This window comes from Hippocampus guttulatus, chromosome 4 (assembly GCF_054856545.1).
Source record: "Hippocampus guttulatus isolate MCC_2025c chromosome 4, RoL_Hgut_1.0, whole genome shotgun sequence".
Classification (NCBI taxonomy): domain Eukaryota; kingdom Metazoa; phylum Chordata; class Actinopteri; order Syngnathiformes; family Syngnathidae; genus Hippocampus; species Hippocampus guttulatus.
In genome coordinates, this window is record NC_141264.1 from 24,095,605 (window position 1) to 24,118,096 (window position 22,492).

The 22,492-nt window shown below is 44.3% G+C and overlaps 1 protein-coding gene across 6 annotated transcripts in view; it reads left to right on the forward strand.

The window, feature by feature from the left end:
* srpk2 (SRSF protein kinase 2) overlaps window positions 1–22,492 on the forward strand; it is a 42,332-nt gene that overhangs the window by 15,358 nt on the left and 4,482 nt on the right. For 5 of the 6 annotated variants that reach the window (XM_086109400.1, XM_086109403.1, XM_086109399.1 and 2 more), the window contains 12 exons: window positions 13,483–13,634; window positions 14,222–14,330; window positions 15,097–15,184; window positions 15,279–15,366; window positions 15,536–15,642; window positions 15,832–15,997; window positions 17,098–17,138; window positions 17,269–17,638; window positions 18,638–19,441; window positions 19,703–19,803; window positions 20,552–20,659; window positions 20,745–20,814. In XM_086109400.1, coding sequence (XP_085965526.1) covers window positions 13,483–13,634; window positions 14,222–14,330; window positions 15,097–15,184; window positions 15,279–15,366; window positions 15,536–15,642; window positions 15,832–15,997; window positions 17,098–17,138; window positions 17,269–17,638; window positions 18,638–19,441; window positions 19,703–19,803; window positions 20,552–20,659; window positions 20,745–20,814 — 2,204 coding nt within the window. The remainder of the gene's footprint in view (window positions 1–13,482; window positions 13,635–14,221; window positions 14,331–15,096; window positions 15,185–15,278; window positions 15,367–15,535; window positions 15,643–15,831; window positions 15,998–17,097; window positions 17,139–17,268; window positions 17,639–18,637; window positions 19,442–19,702; window positions 19,804–20,551; window positions 20,660–20,744; window positions 20,815–22,492) is intronic. The other variant, XM_086109401.1, reaches the window with a different exon arrangement.

Sequence of the window (22,492 nt, forward strand, 5' to 3'; positions counted from 1 at the left end):
ATCAAGCTGAAGGGATGGAGGTCTGAAACACTAATCAATCTGTCACAAAACCAAAAGGTTTGTGCCGCAAAAAAAAAATTTTTTTGCGGCACAAAGAGAGTGAGCAAACAATGAAACAAAACAAGATGAATGAGCGGTCGAGTTCCGAATTGTTAAAAACAAAAGTGAAAGGATAACCATAGTTTGTAGTTTGGACAAGATGATTTTTTTTCCCCTCCCTCCAAATTTCCACGGTAACTAGCTTCAACCGGCTTGTGCGGCCGCCCGCCACCATCTTTTCTGCTCTGACCCACATTGCTCGAGGCGCACACATGACTGCCTCGTATACAAACGCACACAAAGGCGGGCAGGAGTCAGCATCCAGCCGAGCTGCAACACGACGAGATCTCAAACCAGTCCAGTCTTGCAACCCCCCCCCTCCGTTCACCTTCACGTTCTGCGCCGTCCGTTAACATCTCCTTTCGCGACCCACGCCTTCCATCCAGCGTCCAAGGAGAAACACACAAGTGGCCGCCATTGTCCCACTGCCTCCGTTTTGCACATTTGCCCGCAGTCATTCAGTCACAAGAGGCGTCAAAATGAATCGATGAATCGGCAACTCATCGATGATCAGATTAATCTACGACTATTTTAATCATCGAGCGATCGTTTGCTTCAATATTGTCTCTGTTTTCTAATTTCAGCCACTCAACAGTAATTTTTCCTTCATTTCTTTCGTCCTTCATGAGGAAAACCGATGATGATGATGATGATTTTTTTTTTGTGTTTAAGACAGGCTAACATTTGCAAACATCTGCTTTTGCTTTGGAAAACAATGACAAGCAGTAACTGGAACAGTTTCAAAAAGGTTGGTGAGTGGAACATCAAAGCCTCCTGCGTGATATTACGTAGTTGTTTTATTTGAGGTCGACGCACTAACCAGTCGACACCGGGCCTCCCCAAATTAAATTAATTGAAATAAAATTAATTTCGTTTAAAAAACCCCCCACTCATTTTAAATACGATGAAATAAATAGAAACACAATTAATGTGATTAAATTATACAAAAATATAATCCAATTGAAGTACAGTGAAAGGAAAATTTAATTACACAAAAATCACTGGACGAAGCGTATTACAGTAAAATGATTTTAAATCAAATACTGAACTGGAATATAAAATTGAAATAAACAAAATAAAAATAAAACACAGTTTAATGACATGTAAAAAAAAATAAAATAAAATTGCTGCATTCGCTTGAAGATCTTGGACTTGGAGCAGAAGCGCAGCGTGGCAACTTCTGAGGTAGCCGACGGCTCAATTGAAGATGATGTGTGCTGGTTAATCAGTAATGGGAATAAGTGAGGGAACAGGACACCCTAACCCGAGTGGTGCGCCGTCGCCATGGTGATACACCTGATCTCAATGCAGCGAGCGCCTCAGCCGGGCCCCTCAAGTGGGTTCAAAGGTCACATCGTGGGGCAGCATTTTTTTTTTTTGGTCCTGATGGAATATCGACTATTCTCTCCTCACCACAGAATGTTGGGCTCTTTTACATTTGAAGCATTCCAAGTCTTTTCCGCCGCTTCAGTGTTCCGTCGCTCACCCCCTCTCTGTCCTCTCCACCTAATCGCCTCCCCTGTCTTTCTCTATTTGCCGCTGACGTCTCGTTTGCATTGTGTCGCCTCGTATTTTCGGCAAGTCTTAACAGCATCGCCGGCTGAGAGTCGCAGCCGTTTGTTTTGTGAATCGCGCTCAGCCGGCGCTTCATCCTGTGGGATGAAATGTGTGAGAAACAGGCGAGATAGCCTTTGGAGCGAGAGAGGTGACAATGACGGCAGAAGGCAAAGGAAGGCCGGCGAGGGGCGGTGGAAAGATGCGCAGGACGAGGGCGACGAGTCTCGGCAGACTTGGGTGATGTCGGGTCACCGGCGCGCTGAGGCGCTGGAATGTTAATGTCCTCCTTCGTTCATGTGTGCGTGAGTAGCGTTGCATAACGCCCACGTGTAGAAAACGAAAAGTGTGAATTGAGCTGACTTTGCTGATGTTGCAGAAAATACGGCATGAAGGAATAGAATACGAAATGAAGGAATAGAATAACTGGAATTCAATTAAAATAGGTGCTGTTTGCATTCAATTGAAATCAATTACGTTGAAAATCACTTAAAGTGCACACGGATTTAAAATAAAATAAAATAAAATACAAAAGAAATTGCCATAAAATAAAATGTACAGAAATTTAATTAAATCGATGAGGGTCACTGATGGTGCCTGCATTTCTCAAATTAAATACGAGTTGTTGTTTTACATTGTTGTCGATGCATAACATACATGGCATAAAATACATAATAAATTTGCACAAAATTAAATACATATCAATTAAAATTGTAATTTAATTGATTGAGGTAATGTGATTGGTAGTGCGTGTGCATTCATTTTTCCCTTAAATTGAATATAAAAAAAATTGGGATGTGAAAAATACACAAGTTAAGAATAAAATCCCAAATTAAATTGCACAAAAGAAAAATACATTGAAATAAAATAAATTGAAATTCAATTCAATTGAGAAAAGCCACTGAGCGTGGACATGCACAATAAAGCTGATTAAATTGAAAGCGTGGAATTATACAAACACACCATATATTTAATGAAAGTAAGTAATTTATAAAATTTTGTCAAAATGAAATCCAACACATAGAATTGAATAAAGAATAATTTGATAAACTACAAATACAAAGTCACACAATGAAATCAGATGTCATGCAACAACAACAACAACAACAACAACAACAAAAAACAACAACTTCAACTGAATAAAATAACGTTTGACTAAATGCAAACAATTCAATAAATAATATGAATTCAATTTAGTTTTCTTTCTTAGCTCGTCACACAAATATCCCAAATTGATACTGGCGTGCATGCACGCACGCACGCACGCACGCACGCACGCCAGGCTTAGTCACTGTCTGCCAGACAACAGTGTTGATATTGTGTCTGCGAACTCTCTTCCTTCTGTTGTTGACGGGGCGCCTTCCTGAAGCGCACGTGCCTTTCATACACTTGCTTTCATTCCCAATCCCAGTTATTCTTATTTCCTCCACCTGAAGGAGATGATCGGTCACCGGACAAGCAGGGTGTGATGTAGCGTTGCAAGTTGAACTGTTGCAAGTTACTATCAGCACGCTCATCTTTTCCTGCTCTTATTTCCTTGGATGCACCAATATTACGTTAGCCACCGCGCTAGCCGTTGTAATCCAAAAGGGGAAATGTGACTGCAAAAATATATATATTTTTTTATCCTTTACGCCTTGAAATACCCCTTCGCAACAGAAAAATCGGTGAACGGTGATGTAGCAAGGGATTACTGGAGACACTCTATGTACCGTATTTTACGCAGTATAAGGCACTTCAGAGTATAAGGCGCACCTTCAACAAATGGCCTATTTCAAAACGGTTTCCATATAGAGGGCGCTTTGCGTTATAAGGCGCCTGGAATGGAAGCTGCAATAGTGGCTGCAGTTGCGTTATGCATCCACCAGATGGAGCTGCACTAAAAGGAATACAATACAATACAGCTTTATTTACATCGCGCTTTCACAACCGCTGCAGCCGGAACAAAGCACTTCACAGAACATTTAAAATACTACGTCCATGAAATCAGAATATTGACTCAAATATAAGGTGGATTGAATAATAAGGCGCACTGTCGGCATTTGAGAAAATGGAATGCTTTTAGGTGCACCTTTTAGTGTGGAAAATACGGTATTTGCGCCTCATGAGTCCACATATCCAGCTGAGATGGACATTGTCAAGGATCCTTAGCATGTGGGCGTCAAGATGTCACGTGACTCAGGGGCTGCCACCCAAATTCTTAACACTGTTGAGCGTGTGTGTGCGCACAGAAGAGGACGGTGCAACGCTGGCGTGTGTTTTCCTGCATTGTTCTTGCTCTATGGAGAAAAACTTTGCCTCGAAGAAGCGATGGAGTCTGGCCTCATGCGCACGACGACTGTGCCGCTGGGCCTTCAGAATAAGGTAGCCCCGAACGTACACTCGCGGGTACACCGGGTTTATAGGTGGTACGCAGCGTCGTTAGCCCTGTTGATTTCGTAAGTGAGCGCAAGCTAGCGGATTTGCAAGAGGGAAGGCTGCGCCGTTGTGTGAGTGGTCTCGGCCGGTCCTTCAATTCCCTTTAAATATGACGGGCTAATCATTCAGCACTGTGACGTGGACACTTGGAGACCGTCCCACACACCGCGTGAAGATGTGGCTCTGCCAAATTGGCAAACGCGCAGTGAGCATTGAAAACCAGGATTCGTGCCACGGTGCAGATGTGCTGACCTTGAAAAGAGATTTAATATCCAGCACAGTAAAATGAACGCCTGAACTAAGGCGAAAAACCTCACTGGAATTTGGAGTGAGATGTTATCGCAATGGAATCAGATAATGAATTCAAATTCCAAACTCACATAAGCTAATTATTTGTCCTGTTCATTGCCGCAAGCCGCCCCAACTCGTGTGTTTTTTTTTTTTTTTTTTTTACATTTGTCTTTGCGTTTAACACGCATGGCTACCCGCTGGGTCTGAGTGCGCCGATGTCACCTCTGAATGTCCAGTGAATGAATGGCTGCACTATGTAGAGAACAAAGTGCAGGCGGCGCACAATGGAACGAGTGGCCGATACCCAGCGGGTATGTGTGTCGATTCCTTGAACGCTAGGTTGTTGTTTTTTTTTTCTTTCCTGTCATTGTACTGTGCAGAAGTATCAGGCGACCATGAGCTTTGTTGATGTAAATAAAGTTATCGTGAAATACAGACCGCCCTGCCACGAATAGCACAAAATGAATCGCCCATATTGATCGCATTGCTGCTAGTTTGCGACCAATGCTAGTTTTTGACCTGTTAATTTCAGTGAGGCATCAGTGTTGCTCGAATTGATTTTGCTGATGTTGCACGTGCGCATTTCGGGCGGAAAGAATCACATTTATGGTAGTTTTGTCACTGTAAAAGATCAAAACGTGACAAATTTGAAAAAAAATATTTCACCATTTTGGGACCAGTTTATGAATATTTTACTCAGAATGAGATCGGTCGCACAGTTACCGGCACTTAAGCTAGCAGACCCACATCTTCACGCGGTGGGTGGGGGAGCTGACCAACAGAATCACAGATCGCCCTCCTAGAAGAAAGTAACGATATACGGTAGCGTTGGCATAAATGACTGATGTCGAACGATAACCTCTCGGTGACCTAATGTGGACGAGCGCAATCGAGAATGACTGGACGGCTTGATAGTAGAAAACGTGATCATTGATGGAAGTGTCCGTCTCCCTCAGAATGTTCATCATTGGCCGAGAACCAGGAAGTAGACCGCTGGCTAACAAACAGATGGATACCTACGATTTTATTTGCGCCTTGGCAGAAGTATTCGCTCTTCCCAGTCACAGAACTTGGTCACGATAGCATCGCTGTAACGACATAATTAATGGTGGCAAAAGACCCCACCGGTCACATAGTGTACTTTTTGTTTTCTTGCAATGCAAACATTATTCCCAGTGAGCAGGTTTCATTGCACAATTTGACTAGCGCCGGTCGTTTTTTTTGCATGCGGCGCAGGGTTTTGCATGGCCCTCGCTAATGATTAGATGCCGTGTTTTCAGAGCCTCAGTAGGACTGCAAGTCGATGCATCGCACAGCATGTGGTCTTGTATCTTTTGGATGCCCGTGGGGGTGAGCGGAGGGGGGAGTTCAGCATCAGTCAATTAAGCTTGTATTGATCGATGAGGCCTGGGCTATGCGGAAACAAAGCGCGGCCTATTTTGTTTTATTTACAGAAGTCTGTAGCAATGCTCGTTTCTAATTGAAGACAAACACTGATGATTTGACGTACCTGCAAAAAAAAGTTTTTTTCAAATGAATGGGTCCCTGTTGATCCTGATCGTTGAATGAGAAGATTGATGACACTCTGGGAAACGGGCGCTCCAAGATTTCTCATCAAGCTTGTTTTCATTCGGTTCTTAGGAGTGCTGGATCTGATTCTAGCTGACTTGACGCTCCAAAGTAGTCATCACCCAGTCAAACATTCATGCTCAATGGACCATTTCGAGTCCTCACTCAACTTCACTTGCATGTTTTTTTTTTTTTCGAACGTGGCAAGAAGCCGGTCTGCCCTGGCCGAGATTTGAACCCTGAACCGCAGAAATGTGAGGCAAACGTGCCCAGTCATGATCATGAAGAAGCACACAGTCAGCTGGAATAGGTCGGAGTACTCACGACGCTAAAGAGGACAAGCACTAAGGAAAATGGATGCGATGGAAAAAAGTGATTGATTAGGCTGTATGAAACCCAGTCTGTGATTTACGGTTATAGGCTCGGCTTTGAACCGGAGGTTGATGAAAATATGGGAAGTGATTGGGAGAAGTCTTGAAGTGTCCTTGAGCATGCGTTTAACTTCTCCGGAGTGGAGAAATGCTTCATTAGCCTTTTTTACACAGAAACCCTGCAAAATAGCTGAGTCCCAATCTGACATCGATTTGCCTTTGACACAGAGCCCAACACAACTGGAACTTGGCGTCCAAACGGCATTCCACCACCAGATGTGTCGATGCGAGATGACATCAATGCGAGTAAAATTCTTGAGAATGTGACAAATGGGTGGGAAAAGTCAACGTCAGGTGTTAGATGTCACACCACTGTTCCCGCTTTGAAGGAGTGAGCACCCTTTTACACGGTTGCGGTATACGCTGCGATGCTATCGCCAGAAAGGTTGGACACAGTGAACCATGTATTCAAACAAAGCCTTCTGGAAGCCGACGTAGGAGCCTTATTATATATTTTTTTCCTGAATGGTCAGGATCTTCCTCTCGTGCTTTGGCTCCCTATCAAAAGGCTTAGCAAGCCACATGAGGGCCATCATAGAGCTGAAAAACAAAAACAAGACGGCTTCCTACCTCCATTTTGTGTGCATACAGAAGCAACCTGGGGATACAAAAAAAAAAAGATCCCAGCTTTACTTGACGGTGTAAAAAAGGGCTGATGTGTTTTTACATATCTGTGCTCAGACAGGCATCAGATTCAAAGCAATCTGTAGACCTGCAGTCCGGTGCATCAAAAATGGATGCAGAGAGGTAAAGCCGGGCTATCTCATCCTGAAAATAGTGTCGGGTCTCAGGTGTAGACTCCGACAAACACTCCGGAGGAAAGCGGCGAATGAGTCAGCTGTCCCGCCGACGCAGGGACAAGATGGAAACACCAAGGGGAATGAAAAATGGCTGGCACGCAAATCAATCGGAGACCTTTGGAATGTTTGACAGACCTGAAGGACGACCGGCATTGTGAATCCCAAATGTCAAGACTGAGCAGAGAGGATGATGACGACGACGATGATGATGATGATGGTTTCTCAGGAAAAATACCTCAGTTACCACGGTGATAACTAGACATTTTCGAGGATGAGTCATCACGTGTGAACCAGTAAACCAAAGAATATATACGGCCTGATTAACCAAGATCCCAAATAGCTGGCGCTAAATTGCGATTAAAGAAAATGTTTTTTTTTTTTTTGCTCTGTACAGATAGATGTGCTCGCTGTTGGTGAGTGCGTTGCGTGTGACCTACTAGGAATTGCGGCTCAAATGGTAACAGGTGTAAAAACGGTCGAGGTGGCCCTATTTCAGAGTGGTTTACACTTCAGTTAGCGCTGATGATTTTCACCGTGGAAAATTTGGGCGAGCACCCCCCCCAACACAAGATGAAGCTTGGAATGACGGAACTGGAAGTGTTAGCGGAAAACAAACAAACAATAAGAAGAAACCAGTTGCTCGGATCGTTTTACGTTTTTGCCACTGCATATAAGCAATGTTTTGGTTGATACAAGTCGTCTCCAAGTGCAATGGCAATCGACGCTTTTTAAACTTGGAGCAGCACACCCGTAAAAATTGCTCTGGGAGAGGCCTGCGCCATTTGCCACAATGCAGAGAAATAAGCCCAGATGCAAGCAAATTCAGTGTTTTTCCGAAGTGATATGGCATAACTCCTTCTTATGACTGGCCCTGAATCTGACCTGAGATCAATTGCTGTATCTTATATTAAATAAGAAAAAATGGAGTCGCTCTCACTCCAAAAAAAAAACCCCCAACTAATTTGACTAAATTGACAGAAAATGAAGATTTTAGGCATGAACGTAGTAAGCAGAAATAGGTCACAATGTGGTAGCTTTGCAGACAGTGGGTTTTAGAATCTAGAACTGGAAATTATCCACATACAGTACATACTGTCAATCTCTTCTACGGAGGATCCAATCTGCAGGGCAAAAAAAAAAAACTGTCAAGGTGACAGCGCATTGCTGTGTTCATGTTTCAAGGGGGCTGCCTGTTTAGAGAGTAAACCTTGGAAGTTGTTTTGCCATTTTTTTTTTCAGCTGTGCACTGCCGAGTCAGCAGTTCACGGGAGCCAAACTGCTCCGACACAAAACAAGCGGAGCTCTGTGCAATGGGATTCTAATGCAGGATGATTGGCAAAGAGTCCTTTGTGGCCATGCCATCGTTGTCACATTCCTTAGATTTGTCGTCTGGTGAGAAGCCATTTTCAAGCAAGGCACCTTGTTTTATTTTTTTTTTTCTGTCAAAGTAACAACAGCGCATTGTGAAAACTCTTGACAAAGAGTGTCGTCGGGTGCCCTTTCGTCAGAGACTGGCCGTAATCTGTGTTTATGCCGCCCTGACTGTCTATGCTCGGGGGTCGGCAACCCGCGGTTTGAGAGCCACATACGGCTCTTTTGCGCCGACCTAGTGGCTCCCTGAAGCTTTTTCTAAAATGTTTGAAAATGGAAAAAGATGGGGGAGGGAAATGTATTTTGTGTTTTAAATTAATATGGTGTCTGTAGGAGGACAAACATGACACATTCATTCTAAAGGCAAAATTTTTTTCATTTAATCATGAAGGTTCATTGTGTAGGGCGGCCCGGTGGGCGAATGATTAGCACCTCACATTGCAGAGGGAGGGATCGAGAGGCTCGATTCCAGCTCCGGCCTTCCTGTGTGGAATTTGCATGTTCTCCCTGTGCCTGCGTGGGTTTTCTCCGGGTACTCCGGTTTCCTCCCACATTCCAAAAACATGCACGGCAGGCTGATTGAACACTCCAAATAATGCGCGGATGGTTGTTCGTCTGTGTGTGCTCTGCGATTGTCTGGCAACCGGTTCAGGGTGTCCCCCGCCTACTGCCCGAAGACAGCTGGTATAGGCTCCAGCACACCCCCGTGACCCTTGTGAGGGTCAGAAAATGGATGGATGGAGGGCTCATTGTGTATTTGTAGCCAACGTAGTCATTTTGATAGTAGGCTAATATAAATACATACATGTTGCCTTCATTATAAGGCTTATATAAGGCTTTTAATTTTTTTGCGGTTCCAGACATATTTTTCCATATTGGTCCAATATGGCTCTTTCAACATTTTGGGTCGCCGACCCCTGGTCTATGCCATGAATTTCAAAAAAACGAAAACAAAAAACGACAGGCACCACAGACGACAATTTGACCTTGTACTTGATAGATGGCTGATTCTCATTCCTGGCGTCATCAAAACAATTTCTCCTTGGGTTTTTAGTCATGTGTGTGTGCGTGCGCGCGCGTGTGTGCGCGCGCGTGTGTGTGTGTGTGTAAATATTTGTACGTCTGGAACGCTCTACGATAACGGCCAATGCTGATGATTTTCTGGCAAAAATAGATCAGTCGTCTTGATGAGCGTATTCTGTAAGTCCGTTCCAATTTGAAGAGCAACCGCTACTGATTCTTTAAATGCAGGGTGCCCCCTGCCCGCCAAAAAAACAAACAAACGTAAATAATTCCAAATATGACAGGCTGAGAAACTACATATTTTTCATTAAATTGGTAGGATTGAAAAATGACACGGGAAAATACTGTCTGCTAATCGGCTAACAGTACTTTGACTGCCCGTGACCCCACATTTGTTTTGTTTTGTCTTCAGATTAGAATTTTTTTTCACCTAGTTCCCAATCAGATTTCCACTTGGCAGACTATATTTGATTATTTTCCTCAAAAATATCTGCTAGACCTTCCTGTATGGCTGTCTTCGCACGTATTAGAGCCCACAATGCCTTATCGTCGCCAGCCAATGCCATTCTTTACCCTTGAAAAATATCAAATTAGCTTAGACGAAAGCCTGAACTTGAGGTCAATGTAGTTTTTAGTTTTGACATGTTGCAGTAGAGTTAATATAAATAGAAATGAAATAATGAAAAAAAACTTTTTTTTTGGGCCTTTCTCTTACCCCTGATGACCTTGGAGGCTGACGTCGCCGAATAAATGGAATGTTTTGGAGCCTGTATGTTTACCCCTTTATGGTCCTTACTCTTGGAAGGTCAATCACGGCGATGGCTACGCCGGGACTGGAGACAATCACGGTAACTATGGCGACAGTGTACACACATGCAGTCGAGGAGTTCTTCTAATGCGAAAATGAGTCCCCATTAGGGGAAGGGGAAGTACTTAGCGCTGCTTCAGCCAGGGGATTGGGGGGGTAGGGTGCCAATCACAATTGATTGCCACGGCTAGATGTCACTTTTGGAGATGTCTTTGGAGTAAAATGCATAATAAGAAACATGCGGGAGGACATGTTTTGGCCTTCTGTTTTGCCTCTATACAAAAGGAAAAATGAACTTTTCTCATTCAGTGGTGGGTGATATGTTATTGTCTGCCTGTCCGTTTTTCCAGGTCAAGGTTTGTGGGGGGCGGGGGTGGAGGGGATACGTTCGAGACACACCCGCCATATGTGAAAATTGAATAACACAAATAATTCCGTTACACAACTCACAGCTCTAGAGGCGCACATGCTCTACTGGTGCAAGTTTGCTCTGTTTGGGGAATTCGGCAGACCGTGTTGTTACTCACTTTGCGTGCCGACAAACCGAGGGTATTTTCAATTACTTGCCCCTGGCGCACCTGACAATTTGGGAGCAGAAAGCTTTCGATGGGGTATAAAAGTGGTGGCGTAGATGGTGGAACAGGATTTGGGTGGATTTTATCTAGGAGCGCGATCCCCAAGTGCTCATCATCTGCAAATGTAGATCCTTTTGCAGTTTTTTATGAATACACTTAATTTTTTTTTTTTTTGTTTCACCGATCTGCGCAAGAGTCCAGAGAGTCTATTAGGCTTCCGCAATGTAGACCGCGAACCTCTATTGCACTGAGTTTAAAAAGAACGATGGCAGCCAGTAATCAGCTGTGTGCACTCCTACAACGGCGCAAACACCCATATCAAGTTGCACTATCTACGGGATACTACGGTTGAATATCCGAATGGCAACTCCCAAGTGGACAAAAATATTACGTGCCCCTCTCCCGTTATTGTGTTTAATAATGCGACATCAACTTTTGTCTTGTTCCTTTATGTAATGACGGCGCACCTCTTTACATGTCACGTGACCTTGTACCGAACTCCCGTCTTTCTCTCGCTGTTTCTCTCTCTGCGGCTGGTTTGATCGCCTCCCTTTCGCCGTTTCATGCAGACTGCGGTGTCTTTAATGCCCTCCTGTAATATTCAAGCGGGACTCGGCTTGCATCCAGAAAGTTATGAGGGCGTGGGAGGTGTGGCTGAGTTGTGCTACCATCGACTGTATCAGAAAAAAAAGAAAAAAAAAAGCAGAGCGTGTAGCTGTGATGTATAAACGACCTACGTGACAGGCTCGATAAAGACGCGGCATCCTATAGTGCAAGGACATCGTGTCGGTTGAAAAGGATGGACAATGAAATCTCAGTGCCAATCTTCTGCCCGTCACATCAGCTCTGGGAAAGCCGACGTCGTTGTCGTCGTCGCTGCCCACTTTTAACGCTTTGTGTACCAGATTGCCCAGAAACCACCCCCCGCCCCTGATAACCCAGCACCCCTTCTTTCGCTGCAGTTGCCACGGTAACGCACCGAGATCATGTGTCTGCGCTTGTGACCGCCGTTAAAAGCAGCTTTCACATGCTGTCTTTTGTGCTGATGTTTTTATGGGCGTCATGACAATGAAGACGACGATGGGATGTACGCGACACGTCGGAGTGCCCGATTAGCCAATTTAGTACTTACAGTACGTATGTTTGTGGGCATTTAAAGGGGGAACTTGATGAATTGAATTCGGTCCATGACAACGCTTGGAACTCAATTGAAACTGATGTCAAATCACTGTTGCTCATTGAAATGAATTGAAATGCCATTAATTTGCCCCAAAAGAAACAGCTACCCGTTCTAATTAAGAAAAATCCTATGTTATTGTATTTTTTAAATCTCTTTTTTGTTCCCTTCACACACTGGTGTCAAACTCAAGGCCCCGGGGGCCCGTCATGTCATTTTATGTGGCCCGTGAAAGCAAAATCATGTTTGTCAACTTGCTTGATATTTGCTCATATCTCTACCAAAATGTCAAATTTTCATGTGTCATAAATAATGTTGAGATTTTGCAATAATTTTGTTGGCCTGTTGACACGCATTTGAACAATAATTGAACAAACTATTAGTGTTGACTGGACTCATTTCAAAACTAGTTCTCCATTAATTTGTCGTGTACAAGTCATAATGCAATGACTTTCTTCAATGTTTTTGTGGAATCACTGTCATAAATGACCCTCGGTTCAAAGACGTCACTCCGAAGTGGCCCATGACAAAATTGACTTTGACACACCCGCCTTAACACATACTGTTCAACAGTAAAGATGAATTACAAGCATAGCATTTGACTGTTTTACATGACTGTCCTTTAGTCTTTAACTTTGGTTTTGCTGTTCGGTGCTTTCTACCGTCTTTGTTACCGATTTGCTTTACTGTTTGTTGTATATGTTAATTGCTCCATGTACAGCACTTTGTATGCAGCGATGGCTGTTTGAAAGTGCTTTATAGTTTAGTTGAGTTAACTTTGCAACAGAGAAAATTTGGCAAAAATTTCCATTTTTTTCGGGGGCGGTGCAGGATGTAGTTCTAAGGAGGAATGTTTGAATGTTAATATGTAAAATGAATAACTAAAGGTCAGCCAAATATTTGGGCGGGCCCTAATTTTTAGGAATAAAACAGGCCCACTTTTAACATTGGTCCTGATGGTGGTAGTTTGAGAGTCATTTGTTCCATTTGCTAGTACAGTACTTGGTGTGAAAAGAAAAAAAAAACCCTACTACCTCAGAGCATCAATACAGAATTTTCTTTAAGAACTTTCAACACAATAACAAGCTGCGGGTTCCGCTAATCCAGTTCCAGAAATTCTGACATCATTTCCCGAGTTTTTTCTTTATGGTTGGGATTCCTGTTGCGCACCACCTGTCAGCCACACACACTTCCACTGCTGACATAAAAAAAAAGAAAAGAAAAAGAAATAGATAAGTAGGAAATGTCTGAAGTTGTTATCCGAGTCTGAGTCACACTTGCAGCTCACACTGTGAGTCACCGCCCGGAAAGACCAAACGACACTTGAGGCACACATTTATATCGTCACCTCGTTTGTCGTCGGCAGGCCTGAGACGCAGCAGAAAGCCTCGCCGAGTGTCCCTCCGCCCCCGCCGCCCCCTCCGCCTCCCCCTGAGCCGGCGGGGCCCCCGGAGCCGGAGGAGGAGATCCTGGGCTCCGACAATGAGGAGCAGGAGGACCCGGCGGATTACTGCAAAGGTCAGGATGGAACACCGTGAAAACATACACGACACCAATCCTGACCGTCTGTACACTGAAAGAAATATTTGTTGAGTTGACTCAATTTTATCATGTCGAGGGGTTGCATGAAATACTTTGTCAAATCATCTGGATGCAGACACTTTTTTTTTAAAAGTAGACATATACATCCACTTCAAAAATGTCGCTGGATCCAGATGATTTTGATTTATCTATCTATCTATCTATCTATCTATCTATCTATCTATCTATCTATCTATCTATCTATCTATCTATCTATCTATCTATCTATCTATCTATCTATCTATCTATCTATCTATCTATCTATCATTTTCTCTCTCGCTCTCTCATTGCTAGCTGGCTAAGTCTCAACAATTTGATTAGCTAGCTGGCTATCGGCTAGCACGCAAGCTAGCCAATAGCCAGTTCTATCAAAATTGTACCAACATATATCCAATTGATGGGGGGGGGGGGGGGGGGTTCGCATTATTTTTCTTAATCTGTCAAAGTAGACTTGTCTTTGTGCCAAACTCTTCTGTTGTTCAAGCTTTTTCAAACCTCCACTTGCCTCTTTTTGTGTCTCTCAGGAGGCTACCATCCGGTCAAGATCGGAGATTTGTTCAACGGGAGGTACCATGTGATAAGGAAGTTGGGGTGGGGACATTTCTCCACCGTTTGGCTGTGCTGGGACATCCAGTGAGTTAAACACACACACACACACACACACACACACACTTGTTGACATTTCCCTTTTCGCCCTAAAATTTGACACACGCTGCATGACTACACTGACACCAAAGCTCATGACGGTTTTGTTTTGTAAGTTGGCAGAGGGTGCATGAGCGTAACATTAACCCAGTGTCAGCTTTCGCACGCACATAGACACGCACATGCACTCGTATTTACTCACGCTGTCGGTGTTAATTACAGTAATGGAAGTCTAGTGAGCTGGCGTTGGGTTACTTGAAGAGCGCTAAGTAATCAGTCTTTATTGTCGATAAGTAACAACAGTTCCCACTTCGAGTCACTGCGTTCATACAAGTCCTGCACACAAACGGTGGAACCTCTCAGATCAAATTTTCCCATAGGAAACAAAATACAGCGACCGGCATGACCCCCGTCTGCTAACCAGTACAATATGAGCAAGAGATTATGACTCAACTATCGCCTACCGACGCTATTGATGCACTTAAACTTGACTTATTTTCAACGCTAAACGAGTACTTTCTTATCCACCAAGTAACAACAACAAAAAAAAAAGAACCAAAAACAACAGTCATGGATCCTTGCATCATTACAAGACATCTAATGAGGTCTTGACGCATCATCAACATTATTGTGTTGATGCATCATCATGTGTTTGCCTACTCGGTGTCGGTGCGGGTGTGATGAGGCACATTTCTTTCTGTACAATCCAATTGCTGAGGTGTCTTTGTGTGTGTGTGTGTGTGTGTGTGTGTAGAGTGAAGAACTTTGTGGCCATGAAGGTAGTGAAGAGCGCTCAGCATTACACCGAGACGGCCTTGGATGAGATCAAACTGCTGCGATGTGTGAGCGTCCGATTGGGTCTCCCGTCTTTATCTTGGTGTTTCCTTTCCACTTGAACTTCCTTCATGTTTTTTTTTTTTTTTTTATATGTTCCAGGTGAGGGAGAGCGATCCCGCCGACCCCAACAAAGACATGGTAGTCCAGCTGATAGATGACTTCAAGATCTCCGGCGTCAATGGCATTCGTATCCTGCTCAGGACAGCGTGTGTGTTTGTGGGAGGGAGGAAGGGGGGCCAAGGGGGCTCGGTGTGTGTGTAAGTTGGCTGGTCTGTGTCAGTGGCTGTCTGACTGACATCATCAACAAGTGCATTGCGCATGCGGCGGCCATGCTTGTCCTTTAACTCTTAGTCCAGATGTGTGCATGGTGTTCGAGGTGCTGGGTCACCACCTGCTCAAGTGGATCATCAAGTCCAACTACCAAGGCCTGCCGCTGCCGTGCGTCAAGAGCATCATCAAACAGGTGAGGACGCACACCCACACTTTATTTCCGCTGTCCACATCGGTTGCATTCACACTGCGTGGTTGAAGACGTACAACGATGTAAACAAGCTCAACCGGAGTCCCTCGGTGCAGATTCTAAAATCATGGAGACGTTACGAAAGTAACTTTTCCCGGGCACTGAAGCGACGATTGGGACTTTTGTGCGCAGGTCTTGCAAGGGCTGGACTACTTGCACACCAAATGTAAAATCATTCACACCGACATCAAGCCCGAGAACATCCTGATGTGCGTGGACGACACGTTTGTGAGGCGCATGGCCATGGAGGCCACCGAGTGGCAGAAAGCCGGAGCCCCGCCCCCTTCCGGGTCGGCAGGTAAGGATGCCGCTGAATGTCGCGAGGAAATATCGTCTTTCTCTTTCCCCGCCATACGTCATATCGGTTGCAGTGGGGAAACAATCGTGAACGTAATACTTCCATGACAGCATCCAGGAGGTGGGATATTTGTTTTTATTGCTCCCTGGCTCCCCCTGCAGTTGCAAAGTGCACTTTACTTGTCCCATGACGCTCGTTTGGGCTGAATTCACCTGCGGTTGTTGCAGTGAAATGACTTTTATAAAGGACACATTCTCATCTCGGATCGATCCTTTTTTACAGATGGGTTTGGCATTTATCACGTCCTCAAAGGCTACGTCCAAATACTAAAGTTCAAACATATATTGAAACTTTCTTCCTTTAAAAAAAAAAAAAGTCATATGTAACATAGTTGTCATATTGGCCCACCAATTAAATCTGACTCCAGAAAAAAAAGAGAAAACAAAACAAAAAAAAAAATTTAAATGAAAAAAAAAAGGTGAGTACAAATTCGTCTTTTTAATTTCATGTGATTTATCAAACGAGTTATGTGTCATCGGCACCTTTCAAATGAACGGGTCTCATGTTCTTAAAGATACTTTCTGATTTCTACGCCTTTCATTTTTAATCTTGTGTTTGTGTGCGTGTGTTATTTCTTATTTTATTTTATTTTTCATTTAATCCATCCACCCATTTTCTAAACCGCTCATCCTCACAAGGGTCACGGTGTTCAATTTAATCATTTAATTTTTTTTCCTGCTACTTATTACACGCTTTGACATTTTAGCTCATTAACACAACTGAAAAGCTATCAACTGTCGACACCGTTGAAGCGCTCGCGCACACACACACACACACACACACACCGGTGAAAGAAATTCACACCTGCGACTGAAAGCCTTCAGCACATCATCCTGAAATCGTATTTTTATTCTATTGAAATGTGGGTTTCAATGGTGTGATTGAGAGAATTTCAGTCACGCCTGAGCAAAAAAAAAATTTTCGGTCGTGCATGTGAGAGCCTTGGGCAGCCCTGAATGATTTCTTAGAGCGACTTTTGCTTGTTGTGACTCGGGGTTTTGATCGTGTCTGATGACAGTTTCTCCTTGTGTGTGCGTCAGTTAGCACAGCCCCGCAGCTCAAACCGGTGAGTACGACTGATGTGAGTATGACATGAGAGGACACACACACATACACACGCACACATTCACACACGATTGACATGCCGATCGAGTTTACTCGGAAACACATTTCTAGCCTGCAGTTTAATGAGTTTCCGACTTTGCTCCCAGGCGGGCAAAATCTCCAAGAACAAAAAGAAGAAACTGAAGAAGAAGCAGAAGCGTCAGGCCGAGCTGCTGGAGAAGAGGATGCTGGAGATCGAAGCCCTGGAGAGGGAAGCCGAGAAGAAGGAGGAGCGAGCCCACGATGAGGGCGACGAGGAAGAGGAAGAGGAAGAGGAGGAAGGGCCCAACGAAGAGGACGAGTCGGAGCGGCCGCCGCCGGAGCGGACGTCCACGCCGACCTCGGCGCCTCAACCGACGCCGCCGGGCCCCGGCATGGCCCTCAGAGAGAGCGATGACGATGACGATGAGGATGAGGACGGGGAAGAGGAGGAGGAGGAAGGTGGGGATAGGCCCACCAGGTTGACCAATCACACATGTGAGCGTCATCAACGTTTCTGTTGCTTGGATTGATGGCACTGGCATTTTGCCATTGAAAATGAACCCGCGCTACGTCTACCGGTTGTGATTATGTTTGACAAAATGACGCAAAGCCAACCCAAACACACATTTTACACGTACCTGTGAGAAAATTATTTTCGCAAAACCTGATCATGTTTTGGTTCACAGTTTATCCCTTTAGACGTGTGTGTTTAATTGTTTCATTCCAAACACGCACACAGCTTGTCAGTTGCCGTATTTTCGAGTTTCACTCTGTTCCGTTCTCACTGACCATACAGAGTGGACGGTTAAAGCATCTTGCTTATTTAACTTTTATTGCCATAACTCTTGAAGTACAAGTACAGTACGTAACTCAGTCCCTTCCTGTTTCCTCACCCAAAGCTGCCCCCAGCAACATCAACTCAATCTATTAATACTATTGTTACAGTATTTTTCAGACCACAAGGCGCACTTAAAGTCCTTTAATTTTTTCAAAAAACGACTGCACCGTGTAATGCGGTGCACCTTACATATGGATGAATGTCGGCTTGTCAGTTCGTCGTCTTTAATTCAAATTGCATCCTTTTCACATTCTCGCTCTCACCCGCATTCAATTGCTAGAGGGCGTCTGTTTTTTGGCCATACCGGAAGTAGAAGTACTTCCTGCTTCCGCGAGAAAGAATTTTGGGAAATGTAGTCCTTTTAAGGCTAACATTGCTGTGGTCAGATCACACAGAGCACGTTTCAAACGCTACAACATGGGACAATATCTTTACAAGGTAAACGTAAAGCTTAGAATAGTTGCAAAAAAAAAAAGCGGGATAATGGTGAGTGAATTGAATTGTTTACAGTGTTGAACTGGCTAGCATTTAGCATTAGCCAAAGTAATAACACACCTACTTTGATATTTTTTTTTCAATTTGAGTTTTACAGGTTATTGGTCACATCACACATCTCCAAATCCGCCACTGAGTGACATTACATTGCACTTTTTCAGGCGCAGCGCACACCGAGGAGCCTGGAGGGGAGGAGAAGGAGGAGGAGAAGGAGAAAGAGGAGAAGGCCCTCCGCATCATCGATGACGACTTCGACAAAGACGCAGAGGAAGAGGATCTTACGCCCGTGGCTGAGAAAGACGCCCCCATCCCTCCCGGTAACGGAGATTTGACACAGACGGAGGAGCAGGAGCAGGAGGAGGAGGAGGAGAAGGAGAAAGAAGATGCACCAAAAGGGCTGATGCTGCAGAAGGAGGTAGAGAGAGTCACTGAGGAGGAGAAAGAAAATGAGCTTGAGGCAAAGGAGACGGAGGAGAGAGAAGAAGCCAAGGAAGAGGAGGAAGATGACGAGGAAGCGGAGGAGGACGACGACGACACCACCGCCGACCTCCTCACAGACAACAGCTCCCCCGTCAAGACGCACGCCAATCAAACCGACGTGTCCAAAACCAACGGCCACGTCTTGCTGATCTCGGAGGGGCCCGAGACGCAGCTGCCCACCACGCCCGAGCCTCTCCTCTGCCCCTTGGTAGAGTCTGAGCTCAGCTACACCGACAGGGATCTCTCGCTCAGCTCTGGCTACGAGATGTTCAACGGTGAGGCCGGCGAGCCGGGACTCATCAACGGTGAGGGCGAGCGCTTGAGGGCCGCCGTGGCGCTGTTTCCCGACTTGCCTCTGGACCCGGACCCGGGAAGTCCCGTGTGCGGGGGCACGGGCGACACCGGTGCGGGGAAGTCCCCCGACAGCCCCGCGCCGGACCGCAGCCGCACCGTTTCGTCATCCAGCACGGGGGAAACGCCCAAAGGTAACAAGATTTATCTTTAGAATGACGACAGTTGTTTATTGTCACACAATACTTATTTGAGGGGCTTTTGTTAATATCTTACACCCCCCCCCCCTCCACCCCCACCCCAAAAAAAACAAACAAAAAGAAAAAACTACAACAAATAAAATTAAACTAAAATAAAGCATTTTCAGAAAATAATTAAAACGAACTAATTAAAATTGATCAATATGCCACGACTACTGTTTTGTTTAACATCCGATCCACTCTGTGCACCGGCAGCCCGAGCCCGAGCTGCGGACCTCCTGATCAACCCACTTGACCCCCGCAATGCTGAATCTATCCGAGTGAAAATAGCTGACCTTGGAAATGCCTGCTGGGTGGTAAGATCCAAACTTGACTTCAATGGACTGAAAATTTCATTGAATGAATTAGTTGAAGGCAGCACAAAAAGAAAAGAATCCTGTTATATTTTATTACATTTTTCTCAGGTAAAAAAAAAAAAAATCCGAATTTTTGTCATTCAAGCACTCGTTGAAATGCTTGGAAAATACATTTAATGGTGAATTTTTGATGACGATTTCATGATTAATAAATAAAAATACTTTTTGGTTATTACAATCAGCATAAGAATATACATATATAATATTGCTTCTCTGGATTTAATTCTCACGCACTCACAGTTTGCGAATTGCTGTTTGCCCAAGTCCATTCAATTAGATTTTTATCCTCAGCTGTTTTTTTTCCGTTTTTTTTCTCCAGTATTTGTTTGTTCACTGATTGCCTGCAGGAAATCGCGCGGTTCTATGGCGATAGTGACGATGTAAAAACTGAGTAGGATTTTGTATAAAATTGTTCGGATGTGAGTTGTTGGGGAAAAAAAATGTCATTCAAAAAATGTCTAATTATACTAAAAACAAGTCTGACGTTTTTTTTTTTTTTTTTTTGAATGAGCGATTCTCACTAACAGTTCATCTTAACCCTTTCATGGACAAATAACGACAACCCGTCACCTGATAACACGATAAATTGTCCACTGCAGTAACCACTGTCCTTGAAAGGGGTAAAAAAAAAAAAAAAAACAGCCAAAACATCATCGTATATTAAAATCCATCCACTCCTGCATTGCAGCACAAGCACTTTACTGAGGACATCCAGACCAGACAGTACCGCTCCATCGAAGTGCTGATAGGAGCTGGTTACAGCACTCCTGCCGACATCTGGAGCACCGCCTGCATGGTAAACCCGATGCGACGCACCCAACTCCATGTACGGCGCACGTGTGCCGTGTAACGACGGCGCCGCCTCTTTTTTTGTCTCGCAGGCCTTTGAACTGGCCACGGGCGACTACCTGTTTGAGCCCCATTCGGGCGAGGACTACTCGAGGGACGAGGGTGAGGATTAACGAAGCGCGACCACTGTGTGTTGAAGGCATTGCGCCAAAAAAAAAAAAAAAAAAATACAACTAAAATAAAAAATGTTCCCCTATCTATGCCAGCGACCTATCGTGTCAGGTAGCGCAATTGAGATCGTCTTCCACAGGCTCAGATTTCTCACCAAATACAATTGCGATGATCATTATTCCAGTATTTACTCTTTTATGATCTTTTTTGTTTGCCGGTGTGCCGGGAGATTTTTCCGATGTCAAACATGCGCTTGCCTCAGTGAAGGTCCTTTAAACCAGCGGTGCACAACCTTTTTTGCCGGTTTAATGCCAGACAATATTTTCAGGGACAGGCCTGATAAATACAACGGCCGGCCGGATCAAAACAAACAAATAATATGATATGACCCGCATGAAAAGTGTGGTATTTTCGAAACATAATAATAAACACGAATGATGACACGAGGAACGTCCTATCTGGCCGCAACACTCTGTGGTTGCTATGGTAACATTGAAACATGCCTTCAAAATAAAATTCACCACAACTAAAAAGTGCATGAAAAATCCGACTCACTTTCGCCGCATATTACGCAGAGTAACTTGTTGCGTGGCAATCTCCCGTTGAGATAAATCCGTATTTTAAGTAGGACTCCTGATACTGTCTATTATTAAATGTCGCCTTTTTCGTGAAAGTCATAGGCTCCTCTTATGTCTCCTGGCTTGGGCCTTTTACCCTTCTCAAAGAAACTTTCCAAATACGTTTGTTTATTACTCGTTTTGCTCGCTCCCGGGTTTCATTTTAGCGGTGATATATCACGTGACCTGAGTCAAGAGTGACATACTGTAGGCGGATGTAACGGAGAATCTGGTAGTTTTTCAAAATAAAACATCTTTCAAATTCAGAAATGAATAAAACAGAAGTAACGTAAGTTATTTCATCTTTCTGTGCGGCCCGGCGCCGAATGACCCACGGACCGGTCCTGGTCTGCGGCCCGGGGGTTGGAGACCACTGGTTTAAACCACTTGAGGTGTTGATGTCTCGTTTCGATTTTTGGCGGTTCCACTGTGTTACAAAGTACAATAAAAGAATAAATGAGCGTAAAGTCGGCCCCCGGCCCCACCTCGTCCCCGAAATCCCCGCCGTCCACTTGCCATCTTGTACACTATTGTAAATCCTGTCCTTCAATTCTGATGTTTTTACCTTCACTCTTTTTTTTCCCCTCCTGCTCTGGAAAGTAATGACGGTCACATGCACTGGTCGGACCTTTGATGAGGGATGAAAAGCTAGATCAGAGGTCCTCATTCTGGATTCGGGATTGAGGGCTCGACTTTTGCAGGATTTACCGTCGTTTTATTTTAACCGGCTCAAAATTGGAATTTTGCTGTTTTTGAATTTTTTTCCATTTATTATTATTATTTTTTAAACTTGCCCAAGTTAATGTGATTTGCTGTATTTTCGTTTTTGAACGCACAACTTCACAGGGATTTGTGGTGGTTTTACCGACACCACTTTTGGAGGACTTTGGAGTCTCATTTTCATCTGCGCGTCTTAGATTTAACTGGACACATGTCATGCATTTCATGGGAGTGTAATTTTAACCTGCCCACTTTTGTTTTAGTTATGCAATTTGGGGGATTTTAGGGTAGTTTTATGTTTTTCCTTTGCAGTTTTTAATTATTTTATTGTA